The following is a 25,068-nucleotide window of genomic DNA, read 5'->3' as shown; positions in this document are numbered from 1 at the left end:
CCGAGCGTCCTTGCTGCCTCCTAGCAACCGGAGGGGCCGCGCTGGGCCCGGGCAGGGGCGGGCTGCTGGCTCGGAGGGCCGGCCGGGCGGAGGCGAGACACCGGCAGGGTCCGAGAAGGCCCTGCCAACCCTCTGCGGCCACGCCGGTCACCGTCACCCCCTGTCTGGGCTTCTGGGGCCTCTTCTGCAACAACTGGGCATCCTGCCGTGCCCAGCCCCCGGGGGGGTTGGCGGCGCGGTGCTGGTGGGGGTGGGGAAGCGCCCCGACGGGCTGACCGGAGGGGCGCTGCCCCCGATCGTCAGGAGCCTCGCGGGGCAAGTGGGCCTGGCCTCCTTGCAGTTCGTGGCCGTGGGGAAGCGAAGTGTATCCCGACCGCCAGGATGGAGCTCTTAATGCCCCCGCCCCAGATTTACGTAGAGAGGACCCTGGCCATCATCAAGCCAGACATTGTGGACAAAGAGGAGGAGATAGAGGGCATCATCCTCAAGTCTGGGTTCACCATTGTGCAGGTAAAGGGCTTCATTTCATTGCCTTTCTGAATGGCTGTTTCATTCCATACTAATGAAAAGTTAACCAATAGTATCCTTTTTGTAGGATTTAGTGAATGGGTTTGGGTTTTTTTTTTTTGATTTGCCAAAAAGTTTATTTACCCATTTATGGCAGGACTTGGATGATAATGATTATTTATCAAATAGAATATAATTGGGTATCCTGGATCCCTTAGTTTCTAAAGAGCTAAATATTCCATGATCTAATTACGTACAACAAACCTCCCCTACTATATTGCCTCATTAGAAAGTGTTTTTAAAAGGAAAAGAATAAGCATTCTCTCTTAAAAGAGAAGCTTTTTGAATCTTAAATCTTTTGTATTACCTTCATTTCCAAATATAACCTTCCCACCCCATACCCAGGGACGAGCTCTTACAACAAGAATTTTTAAAAGAAGAAAAAAAGCAGTTCAGCAAAACTAACCAACACATGGACTGGGCCTGACAGTGGAGGAAGCCCCCTAGTCCCTCGCTTTTACAGGAAAGGGAAGAAGATCCAACCAGTCTGGAGAGCGGGTTGGAACTGTGCCCAAAGGGTACAAAACGGGCATACCCTTAGGCCCAGCAATACCACTTCTACAGCTGTATCCCCAAGGGATCATACAAATGGGAAAGGGTCCCACATGTACAAAAGTATTTATAGCAGTACCCTTTGTGGTGGCCCAAAACTGGAAACCGAGGGGATGCCCCTCAACTGGGGAATGGCTGAATAAATTGTGGTATATGAATGTAATGGAATACTATTGTGCTATAAGGAATGATGAACAGGAAGACTTCAGAGAGGTGAAAGGAGCTGAACCAGGAGACCTTTGTGCACAGCAACAACCACCGTGTGCGAGAGTTTTTTCTGGTAGACTTGGAACTTCATTGCAATGCAAGGACTTAAAAAAAATTCCCAATGGTCTTCTAAGGCAAAGTGCCCTCCATACCCAGAGAAAGAACTTTGGAATTCAATCCAAAATGTAGCAGATCACTTTTTTGTGCATGTATTACATTTTGGTTTGTTATATGATTTCTCCCATTCAATTTAATTCTTCTACACAGCATGACTATAGTGAAAATGTATTTAATAAGAATGTTTGAGTAGAACCTATATAAAATTATATGCCATCTCAGGGAGGGAAAAATAATAATCCAAGTTATATAGTAGTGATTGTAAAACACTGAAAATAAATAAAATTAATTAAAAATAAATAAAAATAAAAAAACAAAAACAGAAAGGGAAGGAGGTGCATTTTCTCATCTCTTCTTTGGGCACCAACTTGGTGGTTGTAATTACATAACATTTTTTTTTCCCATTTGTGTTGTAGTGATGTATTTTTTCCAGTCCTGCTTACTTCATTTTGCATCAGTTCATTTAAATTTTCATGTCTTTGAATTCTTCATATTCATTATTTTTTGTGAAACAGTAATATTCCATTATGTTAATGTTTGACCATTTGTTAAGCCATTCAACTCTTTGTTACCACACCTATAATTATTTTCGTATTTATAGGACCTTTCTATTTTTGACCTCCTTGTGGCATATGGCTAGCAGTGAGATCTGTAGGTCAAAAGGTATGAAAGCTTTAGTTATGTTTCCTTCTTAATTCCAAATTGCTTTCTAGAATATTTGGACCAATTCACAGCTTTCTCAGCAGTGTATTTGTGTGGTTGCATTTCTGTAAGCCCCTCCAATGTTGACCTTACTGTCTTTTATCATTTTGACAATATTGGGGTTTAGAAAGTTGGGATGTGAGGTGAAACTCAGAATGATTTGCATTTCTCTTATTAGCAATTTTTGCAGCAATTTTTTTCGCATAGTTGTTCATTTACAGTTCTTCTGAGAACCATTCATGTCCTTTGACCAAATTACTCAGAGAGAAATGACACTTGACCTTGCTATTTATTAGTTCCCATTATACCTTGGACAGCAGACCCTTTGAGGAAGTGAGGTAGAACTATAATTTCATTGGTTTAACTCCCAGAGAGGATGTTTTTTCTACCAATCAATAGATCAATTAGCAGGCATTTACTAAGCTCTTCCAGGCCAGTAACTTACAGTCTCAAGAGAGTTGCATGGGGGCTCCTGTAGGGTGACTTGTCTAGAGTCAGAGAGCAAGGATATATCAGAGCCAAGATATGAATCCCAGTCTTCTTGTCTTCAATTCTCAACTCTTCTTTCTATTTCTGTTTGCTTATTATATGCTGCTTTTCATTAGGCCTTTATTATAGATATTTGATGCAAAGATTTTCCCCCTGATAAATAGCTTCCCTTCTTACCCTCGTTCATTTTTTTCATGCAAAAGCTTTTCAGTAAAGTAAATCCACATAAATCATCAGCATTCTTATATATCACAAACAAAACCCTGAAAGAAGAGATAGTAATACATACCCCATTTACCCCAAAATAACTCTAGACAGTACAAAATATCTGGGGAGTACACCTGCCAAAACAAACCCAGGAACTACATAAACAAAATTATAAAAAACTACACAAAATCAGCTTTAAATAATTGGAGAAATATTAATTGTTCATGGGTAGGCAGGGCCAATATAACAAAAATGGCAATTTTATCTAAATTAATTTACTTTTTTTCACTTAATAGTATTTTATTTTTTCCAGTGACATGTAAAGGTAGTTTTCAACATTCATCTTTACATGATTTTGAATTCCAAATTTTTCTTCCTCCCTCTCTTCCCAAGACAGCAAGCAATCTGTTATAGGCTATACATACACAATCACGTTAACCATATTTCCACATTAGACATATTGTTATAGAAGAATCAGAACAAAAGAGAAAAACCATGAGAAAGAAATAGCAAAACAAAGAAAGTGAAAATAGTATGCTTTGATCTGCATTCAGTCTCCACAGTTCTTTCTGTAGATGTGGATAGCATTTTCCATCATGAGTCTTTTGGAATTGTCTTGGATTATTGTATTACTGAGATCAGCTAAGTGTGTCATAATTGGTCATCACACAATGTTGCTCTTACAGTGTACAATATTCTCCTTGTTCTCACTTTCCTCAGATTGTAAGTCTTTACAGGTTTTTCTGAAATCCGCCTGCTCATCATTTCTTATAGCACAATAGTATTTCATTACATTCATACACCAGAACTTGTTGAGCCATTCCCCAATTGATGGGTATCCCCTCATTTTCCAATTCTTTGCCACCACAAAAAGAGCTGCTATACTTTTGTACTTGTGTCCTTTTCCCTTTTTTATGATCCCTTTAGGATGCAAACCTAGTAGTGGTATCTTTGGATCAAAGGGTACGCACAGTTTTTATAAGCCCTTTGGGTCTAGGTTCAAATTGTTCTCCAGAATGGTTGGATCAGTTCACAACTCCACCAACAATGCATTAGTATTCTAATTTTCCCACATCTCCAACATTTATCATTTTCCTTTTCTGTTATATTAGCTAATTAGATAAATGGGATACCTCAGAGTTGCCTTTCTTTAATCAATTTGCATTTCTTTAATTTTTATAGTATGGCCAACCATATTATATTAACATACCACTGCCATGGTTTACCAATCCCTTGGAAAGGACTTTAAGAGTTATCTAATGAAGAAACTCCTCTCCTCCCAGGTAGAACCTAAGAAAGGATATTTGAGTTTTTAGGCAATGTTCAGAAACCTGTTTTCGTGTGGCTGGGTGAATTTAATTATGTGATGAATTACATTTATCTTCTATTAAACTTATCAGTTGATATGATTGAAGTCATAGAAAGCAAAACCTTTGATGGTGGGAGGGGCGGAATAAGTGGTTAGGCCCAATTAACTGCATTTGATTCTTTACTAAGTACTGTTCCCCCCCTAAAAATCAGTCAGACTGTATCGCAGCATTAGGCAGGCTGCGTTTGTTTACTGGATCATATTGTAGAGCTGGGGACCAAACCTATTGCAGAAAGACAGCTCTGACTTAATCATAAAAATTGGAATTCCAAAGAAAGAAAGCTTCCTTTGGTAATATGTTCCAATGTTCATCCTTCTAGGACAAGAATAGTCAAATACTGAAAGATTTCTCATTTGAATAATGCAGATTTTAAGTGTTTTGTTATCTTGAGGGAGATTGGAAACATCTACATAATTTGTCCCAAAATTCATAATCTTTTGTTCTATCTTTTGTTATTTATTCTTTAGGGTCCCTATTACTGATCTTCATCCTCACCATCCTCCATCATCTTTACCCCTCATTTTCTTTTCCTGATAGCCACCCCTTTCATTGACTACACTCCTTTCCATCCTTATTTGGACCCCTTGTTAAACCAGGTTAACTATACTATCTACCGACTGATTTGTCCCTTGGTCCTATCACCAATCATGTCTGGCCAAATCCAAACCTTGGAATATCCCATCTTTCACTGCCTTCATTTCTATTCACCTGCTACTGAAAGAAGACAGAGAAAATTTACAAAACTGTGCCAAGTGGATCCACTATAAATTAATCTCAGTTGTCCCCTCTCAGCAGCAAGGCTCCTCCCTAATTAATTCAGTGTCCCATTCATGACAGCTAGCTATTTCTAAGCTTTTCATCTCTCCTCAACCATCTTACCACAGCTCTCCTTGAAAGTTAAGAATTCCCCCCCCCGTTATGACATTATCTGGGAACTCATGTCCCCCCTCTTCCTCGGTTCACATTGCTTGGATACTTTCCTTCACCATCCATCTCCTTCATTTCTATCTCTTAGGTTACCCTTCTCCTAAGTTGAGGCAAACTCTTCTACAAATACCCTTGAGCACAACCCCCCCTTATTCTTCTCCAGCAGATTGCTCCTACTTTTATCCCCACTGTTTCTAATATTCAGTCTCTCCCTATCTACTAGCTCTTTCCTTACTACTTACAAATATGGCCAGTCCTTAAAAAAAAACAACAACCCTGTTTGATCCCTACCAGCGATCATCCTATACCTTTCCTTCCTTTCTCAGATAAACTTGAGAAACCCCCACAATAGCAATGATGTCAAACTCATATAGAAATAGGAACCACTAAATTGTACGTAAGGAACCCTGCAGACCACATATTGACTTAGAAAAATGAATATTAATATTACCTGTTTTACTCTATATTTATTTTGTTAAATATTTCCCAATTACATTTTAGTTTGGTTCAGACCTCACCCTGGGACCACATGCTGTATTACATGCCTCTGTTTCCTCTTTTTTCCCTCAATCCTAAACCCTTCTGACCTCATCACTGAATTAAAACTGCCCTCTCCAAAGCTACCAGTGACCTCTTAATTGCCATATATAATGTACCTCATTCTTTTTGACCCTTCTGCAGCCTTTTACACTGTGGATCACAGTGACGCTTTCTTCTCTGGGTTGCTGTGACACTATTCTCTCCCATTTCTCCTCAATGGTCTGACCATTCATTCTTTCTTTGTCTCCTGTGCCATACCCATAACACTTTAAAGTTAAAGCAGTGTTTTGAATTGTGCATGTCCTCCAAACCTTTGTCATAAGGCCTCTTCTCTTCTCACTCTGTACCAGCAGTTCTTAAGCTTTTGATGTGTTAAGGAAACCTTTAGCATTCTAAACTTTATGGACCCCTTCTTTGAGTATTTTAGTCCATAATATAAAATACATAGGATTCAAAGGAAACAAAAGATTAATGAAAAAAATATGTAATTTTTCCCACAGACCTCCCTGAAATCTGGCCATGGTGGCAGGTCTGTAGATCCCATGTTAAGACATGATTCATGTCTCTCCTGAGTTCCAGTCCATGTCCCTACTGCCTTTTGCATATTTCTAACTGGATGTCCTATAGGCATCTCAAATTCAGCATGTCTAAAATAGAGTTAATTATCTTCCCCCTTCTTCTTAACTTCTCTATTACAGTTGAGTACCACCATCCTCCCTGTCACCTAGGCGCTTACAATCTTGGTATCATCCTTAACTCCTCTCTTACATTTGACCCACATATCCAAACTGTTTCTATTTTCATGATAGCTGTCATCCATCTCCCCTTCTCTCCACTCTTTCTGGAATAGAGCCCCCCTTTTATCTCTTGCCTGGACTATTGGCGTAGTTGTGGTTAGGTTCCCTGCCTCATCACTTCCCACACCAATTCATCCATCATTCAGTGATTAGGCCCTTCTCTAATTGTAACACCAGTGTGATACCCATAGCAGCCGCATATGATTTGCAAAATATAAATAACTCTCTTCCTCAAAGGCAGAACCAAAATATTTATTCATATACCAGAAAGCCAGTTCCACCATGGTAATAAAGAAGTTTATATACATCACCAATCCAGGGAGCACTGCCATCCCCAAGCCTTCCCTCCATTAGGCCTCCCCACAAACAAGCTCCCTTAAGCAAAATTCCTCCCTCTCTAACTCAGGCTACTAGTTGCTTTGCCTCAGTCTACCTGGATCCCAGCTCTGCCTCACTCTCATTTCCTGCTCCACCCATTCGGCAAGATCCTCCCACTATGGGTTCCATGTGACTCAAGCTGTGGGGTAGGCCAAAGCTCAAAGTAGGTCACATGGGCCTATTAAGTGGCAGGAAAGTTCTTCAAATTCCCTTAACATTATACTAACCAATGTTACATATTTCCTAAGACTATAGATTTTAGAGCTGAAAGCTCTGAAAGGTAGCAGTCCCTTGCTCCTGGCAGGCCCTTAATAAATATTTGTTAATTTAAAACTTAGAGCTCATCTCCTTCCAGTCCTTTGTTTTGCACAAGAGGCAGCTAGGTGACTCAGTAGATAGATAGGCTGCTGGACCTGAAGTCAGAAAGACAGTCCCGAATTCATCCTCATACACTTCACTTATACCTCTGTTTACCTTCATTTTCTCATCTGTAAAATTAAGATGATAACATCACCTTTCTCTCAGAGTTGTTGTGAAGATAAAATCAAATAATGTTTCAAAACACTGCTTTCACTTTAACGTGTTATATAAATGCTATAAATAGCTATAAATACTAGCTGCTATCATGTGGGGAGCTGAAGCTCATAGACTTGAACATCTCTATTTGGGGAAAAGCATGAGACATTCAGATTGGCAAGGTGATTGTTTCTTTAGTGTCCTGCAACAGATCAGTGTCCCTTAAAATCTGTGTTTTTTTAAATGGAGCTAATCCTTGTAGTATCTCTCTTGGTGAGATTATAATTATAAAATGGAGACTCCTAAGAGGAGATGATTTTCTCAGAGTCCCACTAATCAACAAACTAGGGGGCAGAACTAAAAGAACATGAACCTTTAGAACCCCTTCTCTGAGTCTATTTAGAAATCAATCATGTCTAAATGATTTCCGTTTGCCTTCTGAAATATAGTTATCTCTTCCACCTTGCCAGAGTTAGGGATAGGGCACTCCCGAAATCTGGAAAACTCACATAAAATTTTTTGGCCCTCCTTTGGTACCAAAAAAAGTCTGAGTTTTTTCCTTTTCTTTTATGGAGTATAGTACCTTATTGTAAAAATATATATACATATATATACATATATATATGTATATACATTTTGTTCATTTCTGAGTTACCGAACTTTTTCTGTGTTGTCTACTGGCTGTCATATGTCATCTTTAGCTTCTACAGAACTCTCCAAAATTCCCATTTAATTTCTTATGGTTACCTGTGATATGTCAAAACTGTGATGGAGAAAGTCTTGATGTGGAAGGGATAAATATATATTCAAACATCAGTGGGGGAAAAGTCAGTGTGAATTTGTGAAAGGTTTGAATTACAAGTTTTATGAGAAATTCAGTTTATTATTTTTGAATAATATGCTGTTAAATAAACTGTTTAATTATAAATTATCTATTAATAAACTGTTAAAATTCTGTCTGGTCGATATAAAACTATAATGTTATGTGACGTATATAAAAAACAGTGCCTTAAACATGCTAGGCACTTAAATGTTTTTTAAATTGAATATGAGCTAACATTTTTGCACATAATTGGCACATTATAACATCATTTTGCATACAAATTACTTAGTGGGATACCTTTTCAGAGCAGAAAGGAACCTTAGAAATCATCTAGTCCAGTCTCATCTTAGATATGGAAAACTTGAGACCCAAAGAGGGTCATGGCTGTCTGGGGTCATATAATTAAGGGGTCAGATCTCCTGACTTGAAAGTTTTGTTCCCTTGAGGTCAAACATTCCTTCTCATAATCTCGGCTTAGAGAGGTGTAGTGCCAATGCAATACCGACAGCAGCTGCTATGGATATGCATGCTTATTTCCAGGGTAAATTCACAAAATATAAACTCTGTTCCCCAAAGCTAAAACCAAGACATTTATTCAAACACCAGAAAGCTAAATTCATCATAGTAACAAAGAAATCTATACACATTATTAATGCAGGGAGTACAGTCATCTTCAAGCCTTCTCAACAGCAGGCCTCCCCACAAACAAGTTCCCTTAGGCAAAATCACTCCCTCTCTAATTCACACCAGCTGCTCTTCTCTCCTATGCTCTCTCCCAGCTCCACCTCAGTCCCTCTCAGCTCTGCCTCACTCTCTTCCTGCTCCACCTTCCTACTCCACCCATTTGGCAAGCTCCTCCCACCATCAGCTCCATGTGATTCAGGATGTGGGCTGGGCCAAAGCTCCAAGCATGTCACATGGACTTATTAAGGGACAGGGAAGATCTTCAAATTCCCTTATCCGTACATTTGGCCCCAAGATCTTTCATGTCTATTAATAGGTCAATGGGGGTTTAGGGGTAATTGATATTGACATAACTTCACAACAATATAACAGGGATAACACAAAATAAATACATAAAACAATATCTTAGGATGGGGGCTTGAGCACAAACACCCCATCATTATGCCCTCAAGTGAATGAAACCCAAAATCCTTTGGAATAAAGGGTGAAGGTCTCTTCTTCTGAAACTACTTCCTGCTGAGATTGGATATAGAGCTATCCTTGCCTCTTGAGGTCCCATTTGAGGGTTCAGTTCTTTAGCCAGTATCCAGAAGTTAGTCAATGCCAGCTCCAGGGGTGATGCATCATAGCCAATATCCAGAACTTGGTCAATGCCAGGTCCAGGCATGATGTTATTGTAGTCTTGGACAGCAGGTGACATCCAGCTTAAGCAGTCAGTCATCTACAGGGCACTAAGCCTACAGAAGAAAAATCTAGCAAAAAGATTAAACAAACAAACAAAGGCCAGAAAGAATAAGGAGACAATAGCCAGAAGAGTAAATATAGCATCAACTGTGCTTTTGGAGTCTATGAATCCACTAGAACTTCATTAATTCCCATCTTTCTTACTGCAAGATTTCCCTGTATAAGAGATGTGTCTGTCCCAGAATCTAGTAGTTGATCCATTTTTTCAGCATGTAATTAAACTGATATGAGGTCGGTAATCTCATCTGTGTATTTCTTTCATCTGAGTTGGGGCTTTGCCAATTTCCCATTCTCCCTGAAGGTGTGACAAACTTGGATAAAATGACTCAGGAGGATCTATAGGGGTAGCTCTTACTTCCCTATTTCATCTAATAGTAAGTCCCTTTTTCTTTGTACCTCTTATATAGTTTGTTAGTTGGAATACCATCTATTCTTCCAGAATCTATCCCTGCTCTTAATAAAGCAGTAGACTTTTCTCTCGTTTTTAGTCTATTCTGACTTTGAATTTGCGGCTGTTTGCTCATTTCTCATGAGGAAATATATCTTTTCCCCATTCCCCTAAGTCACCTAACTGTGAAATCTCATCCAGCATGTCGGAAAGAGGGTGTCCTATTTCCCCAGTTAGTAGAATCAAAATCAGATGTTTGTAAGCAGGAGGAGCAGTCCTCACTACTATATTCTTAAGAGAAACTATTAAAGGAGTGCTATGATAAGCATCAGCGTCTCTGACCATTATTGCTATTTTCATTCCTTAACTTTCTCATACAGTCTCTAAGGGAATACCAGGGTCTATCTCCACTAAGCCACATGGAATCAGTGGGATACTGTTTACTGCATCTCTTGGCAACTAAAGCTAATGTTACCTCCTTGAAAAGCTTGTTGTACAAAAAGATTCTGACTAATACCTATGAAATTCAAACAGTCTATGTTATCTATCAGTACTCTTCCAGCTCCTTTGGCACTAATTCTTACCATCCCAGATACTAATGATTCTCCCATTTTTTGGGTGAATTGACTTAAAATATCAGTGACCTCCTGCTGAGTAAAATTCTCAGTTACTTCCTTAGACATTGTGTGCCTCCCCTTGGTTCTCCTGCTTCCTTCATTGTATTGGACATGCATCCACATTCCTAGAAGCCTCCTCATCTAAATTTGTTTCATTTTTCTCCCATGTATCTTCCTTCCAGGTATATGGGCCCTAATTAGACCCACAGATGCAAGGGTTGTATTCACTTCCCTGTTGTTAACTTCCCCCTTTTTTTTTTTGAGCCACTTACAACTCTCTTTTCTGTTACCACCTGATAATTTTTAGCTTGCTTTTCTAAAGCAAAGTTCAGGTGCTATAGCACAGAAAGTTTCTTGTGCAAATCAGCTAACTCTCTTTTCAGTTGAACCTTTTTCTCCTGCAATTTGTCTCTACTTTTACATGTCTTTACTTTTAATAGCTTGTTAACAATGCCCATCCTCTTCTATATACCCCTGCCATTTCTTTCCCCAGTTCTATTGGTATTCTTTGCAGACATCTTTCTGAATCTTGAGGTTCTCCTTTCTGTAGCCTCTGTTCTCAGTTTTCACAAAGACCTGTGCTTTTAGCTCATTCTCTCACCAGTGAGGAATAAGGTAAATCCTTCCATCCCAAGACACCCATTTCCTTCCCTACAGCCTTCGTATCTCCAAGTAGAGGTTTTATATTTTGCAACTTCATCCTCGTCAACATTTGTAATGCCAATGTGATGCCCACAGTAGCCGTTATGGATACGCATCCCTTTTTCCAAGAGAAACTTGAAAAATATAAACTCTCTTCCTCAAAGATGAAACCAAGACATTTATTCAAACAGCTGAAAGTCAAATCTATCATTGTAACAAAGAAACCTATACATGTTATCAATACAGGGAGCACAGCCATCCCAAAGCCTTCACTCCATCAGACCTCCCGACATACAAGCTCCCTTACGCAAAATCACTCCCTCTCTCTCTCATGCTAGCTGCTTTGCTGTACTCTGCCTGCTCTTTCTCAGCTCCACCTTTCTCTCTGCTGCAGTCTTCCTGCTCTACCCATTCAGCAAGCTCCTCCTACCGTGAGCTTCATGTGACTCAGGTTATGGCCTGGGCCAAAGCTCAAAGTAGATCCCATGGGACTGCTAATGGGCAGGGAAGATCATCAAATTCCCTTACCATCATAAGAGGCAAGAGGGGGAATATTGCCCCATATCTGTTCATATCACCCATGCTGGAAATTCCACTGATACAGAGTGTTACTCACCTGCATCTATGTTTTAGAGTGGCCTGGGGTGCTGAGTTTAAGTGCTTTGCCCATAGTCACACAGCTAGTAGTTGTCAAGAGGCAGGACTTGAACCCAAGTTCTCCTGACTGAGGCTATTCTTTCCACTGTGCATGCAGTTCTAATTTTCTAGGTAAATTGTTGCTTTATTATATCCTAGCTGATCAGATCATCTGCATTTCATATCGAAATTAATCAGGTTTGCTTGCATATCTGTTTCCTTTATAGAGAAGAAAACTACGTTTTAGCCCTGAACAGTGTAGCAACTTTTATGTGGAACAGTATGGGAAGCTGTTTTTCCCTAATCTAACAGCATACATGAGTTCGGGTCCACTTGTTGCCATGATATTAGCAAGACATAATGCAATTTCTCACTGGCTGGATCTTATGGGACCATTCAATAGCTTCAAAGCTAAGGAGACACACCCAGACAGGTAATTTACCTAGGAGAAAATTTAATTTACCTTTGTAACTGGAGTCTCATTCCTGTAATAGGAGATATTCCTTTTCTTTTGGAAAGTCCCTTGTTTTCTTTTCATTTTGTTAAGGATGTGTGTGTGTGTGTGTGTGTGTGTGTGTGTGTGTGTGTGTGTGTTTGTGTGTGTGTGTGCATGTGCAAATACCAGATACCACAAAAAGTCTTGAACTATCTCTAGGAAGTGTCTGATTTTCTTCTCATACCTACATAACATTGCCAGTGAAACGAAAACGTTAACAGAATTGGAATGCTAATATTTGAGACTATTGTGACCAAATATATGCTACCAAATTTGGTTTCTTGATCCTCTTAGTCAGGGTTTTCCTTCCTACTCTCTCAAATTTCTGTGTTTTATTTTTTTCCTTGCCAGCATATTCATCCCCTTTCCCACTTTTTTGTCCAGTGTTCTTCCTACAAACTTAAATGTGTTGTTTGACGCTCTTTTAGATCGTTTTGACCCCAAATTCAAAATAAATTAAATCTCCATAAGTGAAAAGTGATAATGTCTTTGTAAATTGGACTTCATTGGTAAGAAGAATGCATATATAAAAGGTTTGGGAAGGATGTTAGATTGAGTTGACTTCAATTCTACCTTCCTTTAGTCTAAGGGCAATCTATGGAACAGATGACCTAAGGAATGCACTTCATGGAAGTAAAAATTTTGCGGCAGCAGAAAGGGAAATTCGATTCATGTTTCCTGAAGGTGAGTTATCAAATGAGTTGTGAACTTAGGTGCATCTTATTGCATTGCTTTTTTGTTTTCCTGTCTTCTGAAGAAAAGCTAGACTTTTACAGAACCTTTGAATCTGAAAGGTGGAATTCCAGTTGTGAACTGTAAATACATGAGTACTTACCACATGCTTTCTCATTACCAAATAGAGATAAGTATTTCAAGTCTTCTTTTTGAAGAAAAGTTCTTATGAAGAGTTATAATTTCATCTCTCTGCTCATTTTTGCTTCCCTTCTAATTGTGAATTATTTTCCTTATGAAAAAGAAAATGAAACTAAAGAATTGACCAATTTTAATACCTTCTGTCTTTCGATTTTTCTCTCAAGTAGTCTCCTGTTATTTTATTGTCATCTGTCTTTTTATGTAGGCAGTTGACTTGAAAGTTTCAAACTATCTGGGTTCTCAACAGAATACTAGTACTATTAGTGTTTCTGAAGAAATGCACAAGGACTTTTGTATAATTTATTGCACATATCAACTTTTTATCTGTATAATCACATAAGGTTCCTACCCTCTGTGTGGTTTCATTGATAGTTCTTTTTCACTTTGTAGATATTTAGGTCAACTATCCTTTCCTCTAGACTTCATTACCATCACCAGCCCTGAGAAGTAGATTAAGGATGATAGTATCTTCAAAGTAAAAGATGATTATATTAATTGTTTGTGATTGGACCATGCTAGTTAACAAAAATGATATTATCTTAACCAGTTTACAGATTCAGTGTCAGACTAAATTACCAAAAGATCCTTTATAGATAAGGCTAATAACAAAATTTAAATTAAAAGATAATTAGCAACTGTAACAAAAATAAAACTAGTGATTTCATTATTTAGATTAAAGAATTTCTAAGACACATTTCATTTTCTACTGTTAAACTTAGATAGTCATCAACAGCTATTCTCTTTTGAAGAAGAGATGAATTGGGGAGTAGGACATGATGTCTGTTTTCAGGTATTTGGAGAATAGTTGAGTGAAAAAGAGATTGGACTTTTCTAGTTGGCTCTGAAGAGCAGAGTAAGGCATAGTGGTTGGAAGCTGCAGAATATCTGATTTAGACTTGTTAGGAAAAATAACAATGAAGAATCCCCAAGAATGGAAGGGGCGGCTTTTGGAGGGAGAGTTTTCTTCCTTGAAGGAAAATAGAGTTAGTTTAGAGTTGGTTTGGAGAATTTGGAAGCTATTTTCACTATAGTTCTTAAGTTCCTGTAAGGTAAAGATCAGAGTCCTGGTCTACATGTGTGCCTTCTGAATATGTGTCCGGGCCACATGGGATCCTGGTGTGAGCTCTAGTACGCATTTCATAGTCACGTAATGTTCTCTACATATATACTTGCCATATCTGTTACCTATATAGTGTGTATTGATAACATGGGGACCTGTAGGAGAGTTTCTCATATTTACATGGATGTGTTTTATTTTGTTTTTAAATCACTATTTGCTGTACTATTTAAGTTTTGAATTAACATGTTTCCTGGATGGTAAAAGTAAACATATTGTTGGGGGTCACGAGCTGTGATTTTGGGTGGGTGTTTCAGAATTGTGGTAGCATACATGTGGAAAGGGCACCTTAGATGCTACATTTGTATCTTGTTTGGCACACTGTAGGCACCTTAATAAATGTTTGTTGAATGAAGGGTTATTGACCATTTGCTAAGAAGAAGCCCTTTCTACCAGATCTGAGGCTATATTTATGTATAAAACTATGTGCAAGGTAATAATGATATAAAAGCAACAACAGAAAAAGTCATCTCTTCCTTCAAGATGCTTGTATTTTGCTGGGGCATGCGTACAGACATGTAATATAAAGTAATTGGGGGAAGAAAGGGAGATCTAACAACAGGGCAGGGTATATGATGTGTATGAAATAATGTCAAACTCCCCGTGACTCCATTTGGAGTTTTCTTGGCAAAGACACTGAAAGAGTTTGCTATTTCCTTCTCCAGATCATTTTACAGATGAGGAAACTGAGGCAAACAAGTTAAAGTGACTTGCCCAGGGTCACGCAGTCAGTTAAGTGTGTGAGGCCAGATTTGAATTTAGGATTATGACTCCAGGCCCAGCACTCTATCCACTGTGCCACCTAGCTGCCCACTTGGTTCCTGGGAACATTTTAAATCAGGTATTTGTCATATGTTTGCTACATTTGAGTAGGAGAGTGGAAAGGAAGTCTGCCTATAACATATTAGTGCTGCTTTGAAATAACATTGGTTGAGGCAACCTTACGTAAAGAATACCTATAATTTGTTCGGTAAACTAAATAAAACCCTTGGAAGGGTCCTCAAAGGTCATCATCTAATTCAAATGCTACCTGAGACAGAAGTCCTTCTGCAGCATCTCAAACTAAAGTTCCTCCAAAACTTCCCTTGTATGATCTCCACAGTCTAGAAGCGTCCCATTCCCTGGGGTGCCACATTCCACTTTTGGACAGCTCTGAGTGTTAGAAAGTTCTTACTGCCTATGTAACTTCTACTTATCAATTCTCATTCTGCCTGGTGGGGACAAAGCAAAAACAAATCCCTTTTCTGTAGTGGCCCTTTTAACATTTGAAGACAGCTTTCATGTCCTCCTTTTCTTCTCCAAGCTATATATTCTCACATTCTTCAGTTGTCCCTATATGTAATGGTTTTGAGTCCACCTTGGTTGCCTTCCCCTGTATGCACTGCAGCTTGTCAAGTTCTTTTGAAAATGTGATTCTCAAAACTAAGTATTATACTTGGGGTGGAGGGATGGGTGTGTGTTCATCCTTCATTGCTGAAGAAGACCATGACATCAGAGAAATAATGACATGACTTACACTTGACTTTGTTTTGAGTGAGGGAGGGCTGTGCAGGTCACCAGCCTCACTTCTCCTCCAGAGCCATCTGAGTCCAGTGACCAGATATTCATCAGGATAACTGGAGATGACCCAGGATGAGGCTATTGGGGTTGAGTGACTTGCCCAAGGTTACGCAGCTAGTGAGTGTTATGTGTCTGAGGTGAGATTTGAACTCAGATCCTCCTGACTCCTGCACTGGTGCTCTATCTACTGCATCACCTAGCTGCTCCTGGAGGGGTGGGAAGGGAGGAAGAGAAGACTGTAAGCTTTTATATAGCAAACCAAGGTGAAATGACTTGCCCAAGGTCCCACTGCTAGTAAGTGTTTGAGCCAATTTGAACTCAAATCATCATGACTCCATGCACTGTGCCACCTGCTGCTGAAATTGAGAATTTTTGTTGTTCAGTCATTTCAGTCATATCCAGCTCTTTGTGATCCCATTTTGGGGGTTTTCTTGGCAAAGATCCTGGAGTGGTTGACCATTTCCTTCACCAGTTCATTTTGTAAATGAGGAAACTGAGGCAAACAGGGGTAAGTGACTTGCCTAGGGTCACATAACTAATACATGTCTAAGATCATATTTGAACTCTGATCTACCTAATTCCAGGCCCAGCACTCAACTAACTGCCCAAGTAGAGAAAACCTTGGGACTAATTACCTTTCTTTTTCTGAAGACTCTAATTCACGAAGACTGAGGCTGTTACATGAAAGCACCTTTCCCTGTAGCATCACAGGGATCCTGATGTCATCGTGCTGCTCTTTGCTCTTCTCTGAGGAAAACATCCTTTGATTGCTTATCTAGTGCTTGAAGTCTTTGGTCCTGTACAACCTTGACTTAACAGTTAGAAATTCACTGTACCTCCTATTCAATCTCTATGGGAATTCTGTGTACCTAAAGCCAAAATCAGTGACCACCCCCAACCCCAGCCCCACTATATATCTCTGTCATCAGCATGCAAACGAAGATGAAGGAGAACTAAAGGTATAGGAAAAACACCAAGTCATCACTGCCCACCACCCTCAGGGACCTCATTCCTCTCTCCTCTTATTTGTTGCCTTTTGGGTTGTGGTCTAGAGAGGGCAAAACTTAGTTGTCTCTCAACACAAAATTTAGATAAGACATGGTGCCTCTCAAAATGCAGCTGATATTATAGTTAAGAGAATAGGACATTAAGAGAAATAAATATCCTATGCAGATTATGTGAGAAATACATTAGAAAATGATCAAACAAGATGGTACTTTATGAGAACTGAGCAGGTAAATTCATTGCTGAGCGCTACAAGGGAAAAGAAGACGTAATCACTGGTGGTGCATTGGATACAGTGCTGAGCCTGGAGTCAGGAAGACCTGAGTTCAAATCCAGTCTCAGATATTTACTAGCTGTGTGACCCTGGGCAAGTCACTTCACCTCTGTCTGCCTTAGTTGTCTCCACTGTAGAATATAGTTAATAACAGCACCTTTCTCTCAGAGTGAAGATCAGATGTTATAATAATTGATATAATAATGATACAATATTTATATATAATATATGTAATTAATTTCACATTATATTCATGAAATATATTTTACATTATATATTATTATATATAATAATGATATAGTAATATTTATATAATGGTGTGCTACAATTTATGTAATGGATTGCTAGCATAGTGCCTGGCACATAATAGGTGTTTAGTAAATGTTGATTCCCTTTCCCTTCATAGGATTACAGATTTAGAGCTCAGAAGTGACTAGGGTAGATGAGGAAGCTAGGATTGGTGTTCACACAGGCAGTAAGGGGAAGAATTGGGATTCAGACTGAGTTCTTATGATTCCAAATTCCACCCTCTTTTCACTGCATCCCCTCCTGCAGGCAGAGGCTTTTGCTTTTCTCCTTTCACTCTCCATACAAATCTCTTATAGTTCAGTTTCTTTATGGATTCTGAGACTCAATTCCAGAACTTTTTCAAAGGACAATCCATTCAACATTTAGCTTATGTTTCCTGAGCACCTACTATGTGCAAAAGACTATACTTTTTCTGGAGTGGTGAAGACAGTGTAGTAGGTTTCCTAACCTAAATTTATAGCTTAATAAAGCTCGCTCTCTCAAGAAGCCTATTAAACATAAAAAATGTTCACAAAGTATAGCATGTACTGTTGTCCTTTTGTGTTTTAAAATGGATGCACTTGGGCTTTTCATTCTTCTGGATAGGTGAAAAGACAATTTCTCCCAAGTTGTGAATACTCTGTTAAAAACAAGGAAATAAAGGAACATTGTAAATGATGCTTACCATAATATAAATGAAAAGATCACTAAATGGTACCACAAACTCTGAGCAATTGAAAAAGCAGTTCCAGTTCCAGAGAACAGATAGTTAAACAGCGATAGTTAAAGTACTCTCTCAGGAGAGGCAAAGAAACTGAGAACCTGGTGACAGTATCATATATAATGTGTATGTGTGTGTATTATATTTACATGTATATGTGTATATATATATAATGTGTGTTTGTAATATATGTGTGTGTATCTATGTATACATATATACACATATACACATATATTTATTATATATAGTCAGATTAACTGCTATTACTGATTTTTGTTTAATCTTCTCCTTTTACAGTTTTGAATGGAAGAGTATTTCCAGAAATAACTGTGATATAAAACCAAAAGGCAATTAAGCACTTTTTAAAATATGCTCATTCCATTTTTTTTAAAAGCATGGTTTATTTTGGGTTTCATTTCCTTTTTTTAAAACAATGTTTCCCCAGTTACCTGTAAAGATAATTTTTAACATTCATTTCTTTAAAATTTTGAGTTCTAAATTTTCTCTCTCTTTCCTCACCTCCCCCCTCCCTGAGACAGTAAATAATTTGTTCTAGGTTATACATGTTCAATGATATCTTAGTAATTCTAAATATACTTGTTGTTTTAGTGGTTATTGAGCCCATCCGGACTGGAAACGCTGCTAAGGATTACCTGAATTTGTACGTAAATCCGACGCTGTTGGCCGGTCTCTCAGAGCTTTGTAAGCACAAACCAGCAGATCCCTTTGTAAGAAACATCTCTTTCGTACTAAAATACTGTTGCCTTAAAAAAAAAAAAAAAGTCCTTCAAACTAAAAATGAGAGGGACTGATAGTTTTTTTGGCAAATGAAATTTGTGTTTGTGTTTCAATTTCTTTCTTATGTCTGAATTCTCCAGCTCCATTTTCAAGTCATTTACAATATTTTTTCTTGATGCAACATCTGTCATTGAATGGCATTTCTATGTATAAATAACTCATGTTTATAAAGTCTTTTCCTCGTAGCAACCCTGTAAAGTAAGTATTAATATCCCCATTTTTTTAAACAAAAAAAAATGAGACTTAGCAAGATTAAATCACTTTTTATAAAGATTGCAGCTAGCTGGTTAGGTAGCAGAGCAGGGAGTGGAAGCTGGGGCCTTTCATTCCAGGTTCAGTGCTTTTTCTACTACACCAATTATGTAAATTTGTCTAATTATTTCAGAAAGAAAGAGCATAGGAATCTTAGTTCTGTGTAGAGCTCCTGGCTTTCAAGTAAGTCCTATTAATTTTTCAAATAGAAAAATATTCTTCCCAAAGTCCTTCAGCTAGGTGCAGGGGCCAGGAGCGGCCAGTGGGAGTGGTACAACAAGATGGCTATTTATCCACTGGGGTTAAAAAGCATCCATTAAGCCCAGATATCCTGGGTGCTTTTTTAAAGTCATTTTCAGCTGCTCTGAAGAGCTTTCAGCAGATCCAGGGAAAATTATGCTCATGACAGCTCTACTTCATTAACATCCTTGGCTCTGCTTGTCCCCCATATTCAAACCTCTAACAACTTTTCATGGGCACTTCTCCTACCACGTCTCAGTTTCCTAGGACTTCTCTCCCCTTCTCAGGTTTCTAGCTTTCATCACATCTGGTGATCTAGACCACAGGGTCTGTGCCATCCTCACTCCTTCTTGCTCAGTAACAACTCACAAACTTCTCAGGTGATTGAAAAGAAATTTATGAGAAAATATATACAGTGGGCTGGAAAAGGGGAGGGAGGTTATCAGATGAGACTAAAAGGTTAACAGTTCACAGTTTGCAGACAGTCTTATTGTTCTGCTACATGTCAGTTAACTGCTCCCCTTAGTGCCCTCCCTCCTAACTTTTGCCCTGGTCGTGTTCTTGACATCAACACCAGGGTATTTCCACTTACTTGTTATGAGAATGAAATAAACTGGCATCTAACACATTTTGCAAACTTTAACATGCTATATTAAGAAACTACGACATAAATGCTAGCTGCTGTTATTATTATTTGATGGCCCAGTATTTGAGCCAGATAGATAGAGACCAGTCTTAGCAGTAAAGAGTCTTTTACAATCCGCAACTTGGCTTGGGAGTAGGGACTATCTTTCTGTATGACCCCTCAGGCCAGCTTTGGTCTACTTCACCAGTCCTCTGGCTACTACCTGAGGCTATGTGGCCTTTTCTCAGATTCCCAATAAGAGAAGATATTGCCTCTCTGGGTCCCAAAGCTACCTTCCCCTACCTTCAGGCCTTATGGCTTCCCTTCACCCTTATCTAGAGGTCTTCAACCCTTTCACCTCTAGAAACTACTCTGTCTTTAGCCTTGACTTGTCTTTCTCTGCTGGCTAGTTTCCTAGCACATATCCTACTAGCCAAATATTTGGTTCAGCCTTTGATGGAAAAATCACCTCTACCACCTATGTCATGCAAGACCTGGGCATCATGGCCCAACGTGACAGTTGGCTAGCCTCTGGTAGACCTGAGTTCTCAGATTCCTAACAGAGTGTTTGACAGAGTGGCCAGTTCTCTAGTTCTGAAAGGTGTTCGCCAGCAGTGCCTACCTCCAGATCCCCTCCTTGGGCTGGTCAGGGCTTACAGATACACCCTAGAGTCTGTCTGTGGTCCCCTGTTTCTTCAGTCAAGCATCCAATTTCTCTGTTCACCTCAGAGTGATTATATAATTTATTTAGAATCCCAAAGATTCATGTAGATGCCACTCAGTGTCAATTTATATTCACGCTACCTCCACCTCCTAATGCAGGGTCAGATACTATTTGGGAAGGAAAGAATGTCCAGACAGGACAGGCAAATTTTAACGTTTTCAAGACTTCTATAATTTGACAAGCATCCATATGAGAGACACTTGCTGTTTTTTACTTAGTTTTACTTTCTCAATTCCCGCTGCCAACAAGCTTTTCCATTTGTATAGCATACATTGAAGGAAGATTAATGTTATTTTCTTTTTCCTTTAGATTTGGCTGGCTGATTGGTTGCTTAAAAATAATCCCAACAAACCTAAATTCGATCACCAAGAAATTCTGGAAGAATCAAATGAAAATAAAACATACTGAAGAACTAATCAAGAACTATCCTGTTATTCTAAAAGACTTTTATTCAACTGACCTTTTGTTAACATGATTTCTTAGGTAGAATATGGATAAGGAACTGTGCATGAAGTAAATCTTTTTTTAAAATAATGGTTTTAAGAGTATTGTAAACAGTAGATAACCTTTACAAAAGGGTCAAATATAGAACTATATTTGTTTGATTTTAACCATAGGGAATAACTTAATAAAAATCTTATTTTAGTTGTTGTTTAGTGGAAAAATGACTCATTTTTCCAGATACTTGTCCTACATACACATCTCAGACATCCTAAGTACAGGAAGTATAATCATTGATGTGATTTGAGTATAAGCAACTAAGCTAGATCTAAGGTATGGTTCTTATCTTTTATACATCATTAAGACCCAACCTTACTCTGGTTGCATCACCCTCTAGGGCAGGGATTCTTACCCTAGAGTCTATAAAGTATAGGGAAAAAAAAATTCAGGGGGGTAACTATTTCAATATAATTGATTTTACTTGCCATCCTATGGATTTTAATTTGCTTTAAGATTTAAAATATACAATGCGTGAAACTTTTTGTGAGGATCTGACAATCAAACGAGAAATCGCTGACACTGAGCTAATTCCCATTTCTAGAAGACTCAGGAGGAAGTGCACTCTCGTCCTCCTGACAGAAGTGACTGACTTAGTACGGACTGACACATCTATAGTTTTAGGACACAACCAAGGTGGGAATTTTTCTTGCTTAACTATACATATTTGTTACAAGGACTTTTTCATTTTGGGGGGGGGAGGGGAAGGAGGTGGGAAAGAAAGAGGGATTTTGGTTAATTAAAAAGCAAAATTTAATTTTAAAAAGTAATTGACATTGAAAGATTTTGACTTACAAACACCTATAGTTTGAATGTATCAATTCACAATAAGAAAAGAATTTACTGAATTACAAATACAAGGATCAAAACAGTCTCTATACATTCAAGGAGAATTTTTTTTAACATAATGGATACATGACTAATCCTTGCCTTGGGCCAAGTAAGCTGTGTATTTGGATAGAGCCCTGCCTAAAATCACAGGTTTTAAGCTGGAAGAGCTCTTAGAGGTCCTTTTGGCTAATCCCTTCATTACTGGATGAGGAAACCCATTTCTAGAGATCAAGTGACCTGCCCAAGGTCATAACTGGGAATTGAACTCTGCTCCATCCAAGGCTTTTCACTGCTTCCTGCTGCTTTATTTAAACTTGTGTGGCCCCACCAGCCAGGTTAATATGTACATTTCTGTCCTTTGAGCAACATCCGTAAGAAAACAGAAAAGCAGGCAGTGTGTCTGCAACAGAAATGCATGACAACATCTTCAGGAGACCATTTGTTTCTAGGATTTGATGCTTCTCATGTGGAAAGAAAGATTCTTTTTACTTAGCAGGGAGAAGGGTCAGAGCTGATGAGAATGCTGGTGGGCATAATCTACCCCAAGGCCTAGGGAATAGACTACAGAGAGCAAGGTCAGAGATGCAGGAACTGTGGAGGAAGCCTGGCAACCTCCTGGCACTGAAGGCCACTGACCAGGAAAAGAAAACATTTGCCTTCTCAATCATGACAAAGTATGAGTGGGTTTTTTGGTATAGCCTTAAGTGCCAGTATTGAGAATGGTGACATCTGCAGAGAGGAGTCTAGGATATTAAAAGTCCTTTCTGCCAACAGTCTGAGCTCAGAAAAATGAAGGTGGCCAAAGAAGAAGAAAAGTTGATGAGGTCTCTCAAAGCTTAAAGACAACTAAATAGAGTACTGGCCCTGAAGTCAGGAGGACCTGAGTTCCAATCTAACCTAGCTAGACACCAACTGTGTGACCCTAGGCAAGTCACTTAACCTCAATTGTCTCGCCCGCCAAAAATCCTGAAGGTGATTATGGATTCCCTAGTATGCCCTCCTATGTTCAGAGTCCCCTGGGGATTTGGGAAAGTGCAAGAACATTGATCTCTCCCTTGTGCCCAAGTAGATTATCTTTATGCCCCTACAGGGAAGGGTGAGTATTTGCAGGTACCTGAGTTTGTTTGTGATTCACATCATGTCAGCTAATATGCTCAATCAAGAGACTTGTTCAAACCTTGTCTTCGAGTTCTTGTTTAGAAAACACTGACATAGGATTTGGAAAACGAGGAGAGCTGAGAGGTTCACAGAGCATAGAACCCTAAGCAAATGCCTTGCCCACTCAAGTATATTTAGTGTGAGATAATAATAATGCTAGCTAATGCTTTTATAGCTCTCACTCCATACCAGGCACTATGCTAAACACCTCAACAATGATCTCATTTCATCTGATTAGAAATCTGCAAAACATATGGATCACCTTGGACAGGAGCGCATTCCAACTCAGAAATATAACCAGTTTAGCCTGTGGTGCAGGTTTTTTTGTTTTTGCATATTACAACCTGCATTTGAAATCTGAGATTCCAGATTCGGATCCTGACCCTGCTACTTAACCTGTGTGACTATATGGAATTATCATTTAACCTTTCTGAGACCCGATTTTCTCATCTGTAAAATGAGGAGGCTGGACAAGATGATCTCTTAATCCTCTAAATATATGACCTTTCCACGATTTAACCTTTAAGTGCTGTTGATCCAGTGCCACAGTTTTTTGCTACCTTATTTTTATTAGTTCCCCTAAGAAACTTCCCATCCTACTTTTCATCTTAGATCCCTAACTGCCTTCCAGATATTAATAAAGACTCAGTAACTCTCGGCATCAATGGAGTCCTTTAGACTTTAGACAGGGGTTTGAGTGATTTGCCTATAACCACCGACCTTCCAGAGGGTACAAATGGTAGACATTTTCCCTTATCTTGTCAGAGCCTATCCTACTAAGTCATGGTCCCCTTTGAGAATGAAGGAGAAGCAGGAAGCAACCTGTGTGATCCTGACACCAACAGCCTTTGGTGGTTTGACATAGAAAGATTTTTTTTTTTTTAAGATGAACATCTTTCTTTTTTGTTTCACTCTTAGTCTGACTCAAGGGTTCTCCACTCCAGGTCTGTTTCAGTTCCAATCAAATGTTGATGACACATTGTGATGGATTCCTTTTGTCCCCTGACCAAATTGGTTTTTTACAGCCATCCCCTTCTAGCCCCCTGCTAGGATTTGGGAAAGCGTCACTGACATCTGCTCAGGAGGGAGTCCCTTCTTGGCCAGCAGAAGCATTGTGATGACTGGGAGCAAGAAATAGGAGGGGAAAACAACTTGCAGACAAATGGGCAGATAATAAGACGAACACCCTCCAACACTAGAACCATAAACAAAATTCCTGTGTTTTTTGTTTTTTCTGTTTACAACCACTTTCTTGCCCAAGAGAGAAGGGAAGTGAAGACTTTTACATTCCATTCAAGGAGCCTCAGAAATATATAAAAACACAGTGTTCTCCCAACCCAAGTCTTTTTAGCCCAGGCAGTTCTTCTGGGACCTCCTTGTAATCATTTGGTTCCCACTTTGAATGCATAGTCATTGGTCTGAAAGCCTTGGGTCCCTTAAAGTTGGATTTCCATTTACTTCCTCAAAATAGTTATTTGGAGTTGGAAAAGTGGGGCCATTTTGTCTGTAGATGCTGCCTATTTGGGGGAGATGGACAGTCAGGGAGCCTATATCTAAGGGGTTATCATGCTTTATCTCATTTGTGGTTGTAAAATCCTTCTCCATCTGGGTGGCATTTGTCCTGGGGCCTAAATGACAGTTCTAATGACTTTATCTTGTGTTTCTGGTTCTTGGCAATGTGTGAACATTTCAAGGAGCCTTTAGC

The 25,068-nt window shown here is 39.1% G+C and overlaps 1 protein-coding gene across 5 annotated transcripts; it reads left to right on the top strand.

Annotated features, from left to right (window-relative positions):
• The first annotated feature begins 6 nt into the window (after window positions 1-6).
• On the top strand, window positions 7-21,541 carry NME5 (NME/NM23 family member 5). 5 transcript variants are annotated; one of them, XR_011971904.1, is made up of 6 exons: window positions 77-510; window positions 12,131-12,336; window positions 12,983-13,083; window positions 18,847-18,965; window positions 19,815-19,907; window positions 21,186-21,292. XR_011971904.1 is itself a non-coding variant. In XM_072630394.1 (6 exons), the coding sequence occupies exons 2-6, from the start codon at window positions 4,059-4,061 to the stop codon at window positions 21,282-21,284; spliced, it is 591 nt and encodes a 196-aa protein (XP_072486495.1). In that variant the 5' UTR covers window positions 439-510; window positions 4,024-4,058; the 3' UTR covers window positions 21,285-21,541. The 5 variants fall into 5 exon arrangements, 4 of the variants coding, with proteins under 4 accessions (XP_072486494.1, XP_072486496.1, XP_072486497.1 ...); XM_072630394.1 differs by lacking the exon at window positions 19,815-19,907 and adding an exon at window positions 4,024-4,124 and having other exon boundaries at window positions 439-510; window positions 21,186-21,541; XM_072630393.1 differs by lacking the exon at window positions 19,815-19,907 and having other exon boundaries at window positions 7-510; window positions 21,186-21,541.
• Window positions 21,542-25,068: the final 3,527 nt, after the last annotated feature.

The sequence above is a fragment of the Notamacropus eugenii genome, chromosome 1, assembly GCF_028372415.1.
Source record: "Notamacropus eugenii isolate mMacEug1 chromosome 1, mMacEug1.pri_v2, whole genome shotgun sequence".
Classification (NCBI taxonomy): Eukaryota; Metazoa; Chordata; class Mammalia; order Diprotodontia; family Macropodidae; genus Notamacropus; species Notamacropus eugenii.
Note: the sequence above shows the minus strand (reverse complement) of the source record. Positions and strands in the feature narration are given on the sequence as shown.

Coding starts and splice junctions, on each gene's coding strand:
- NME5 (XM_072630393.1), top strand. CDS start 382: ATGGAGCTCTTAATGCCCCCGCCCCAGATTTACGTAGAGAGGACCCTG. Junction 12,337..12,982: donor AAGGAGACACACCCAGACAG/GTAATTTACCTA, acceptor ACCTTCCTTTAG/TCTAAGGGCAATCTATGGAA. Junction 13,084..18,846: donor TCGATTCATGTTTCCTGAAG/GTGAGTTATCAA, acceptor TTGTTGTTTTAG/TGGTTATTGAGCCCATCCGG.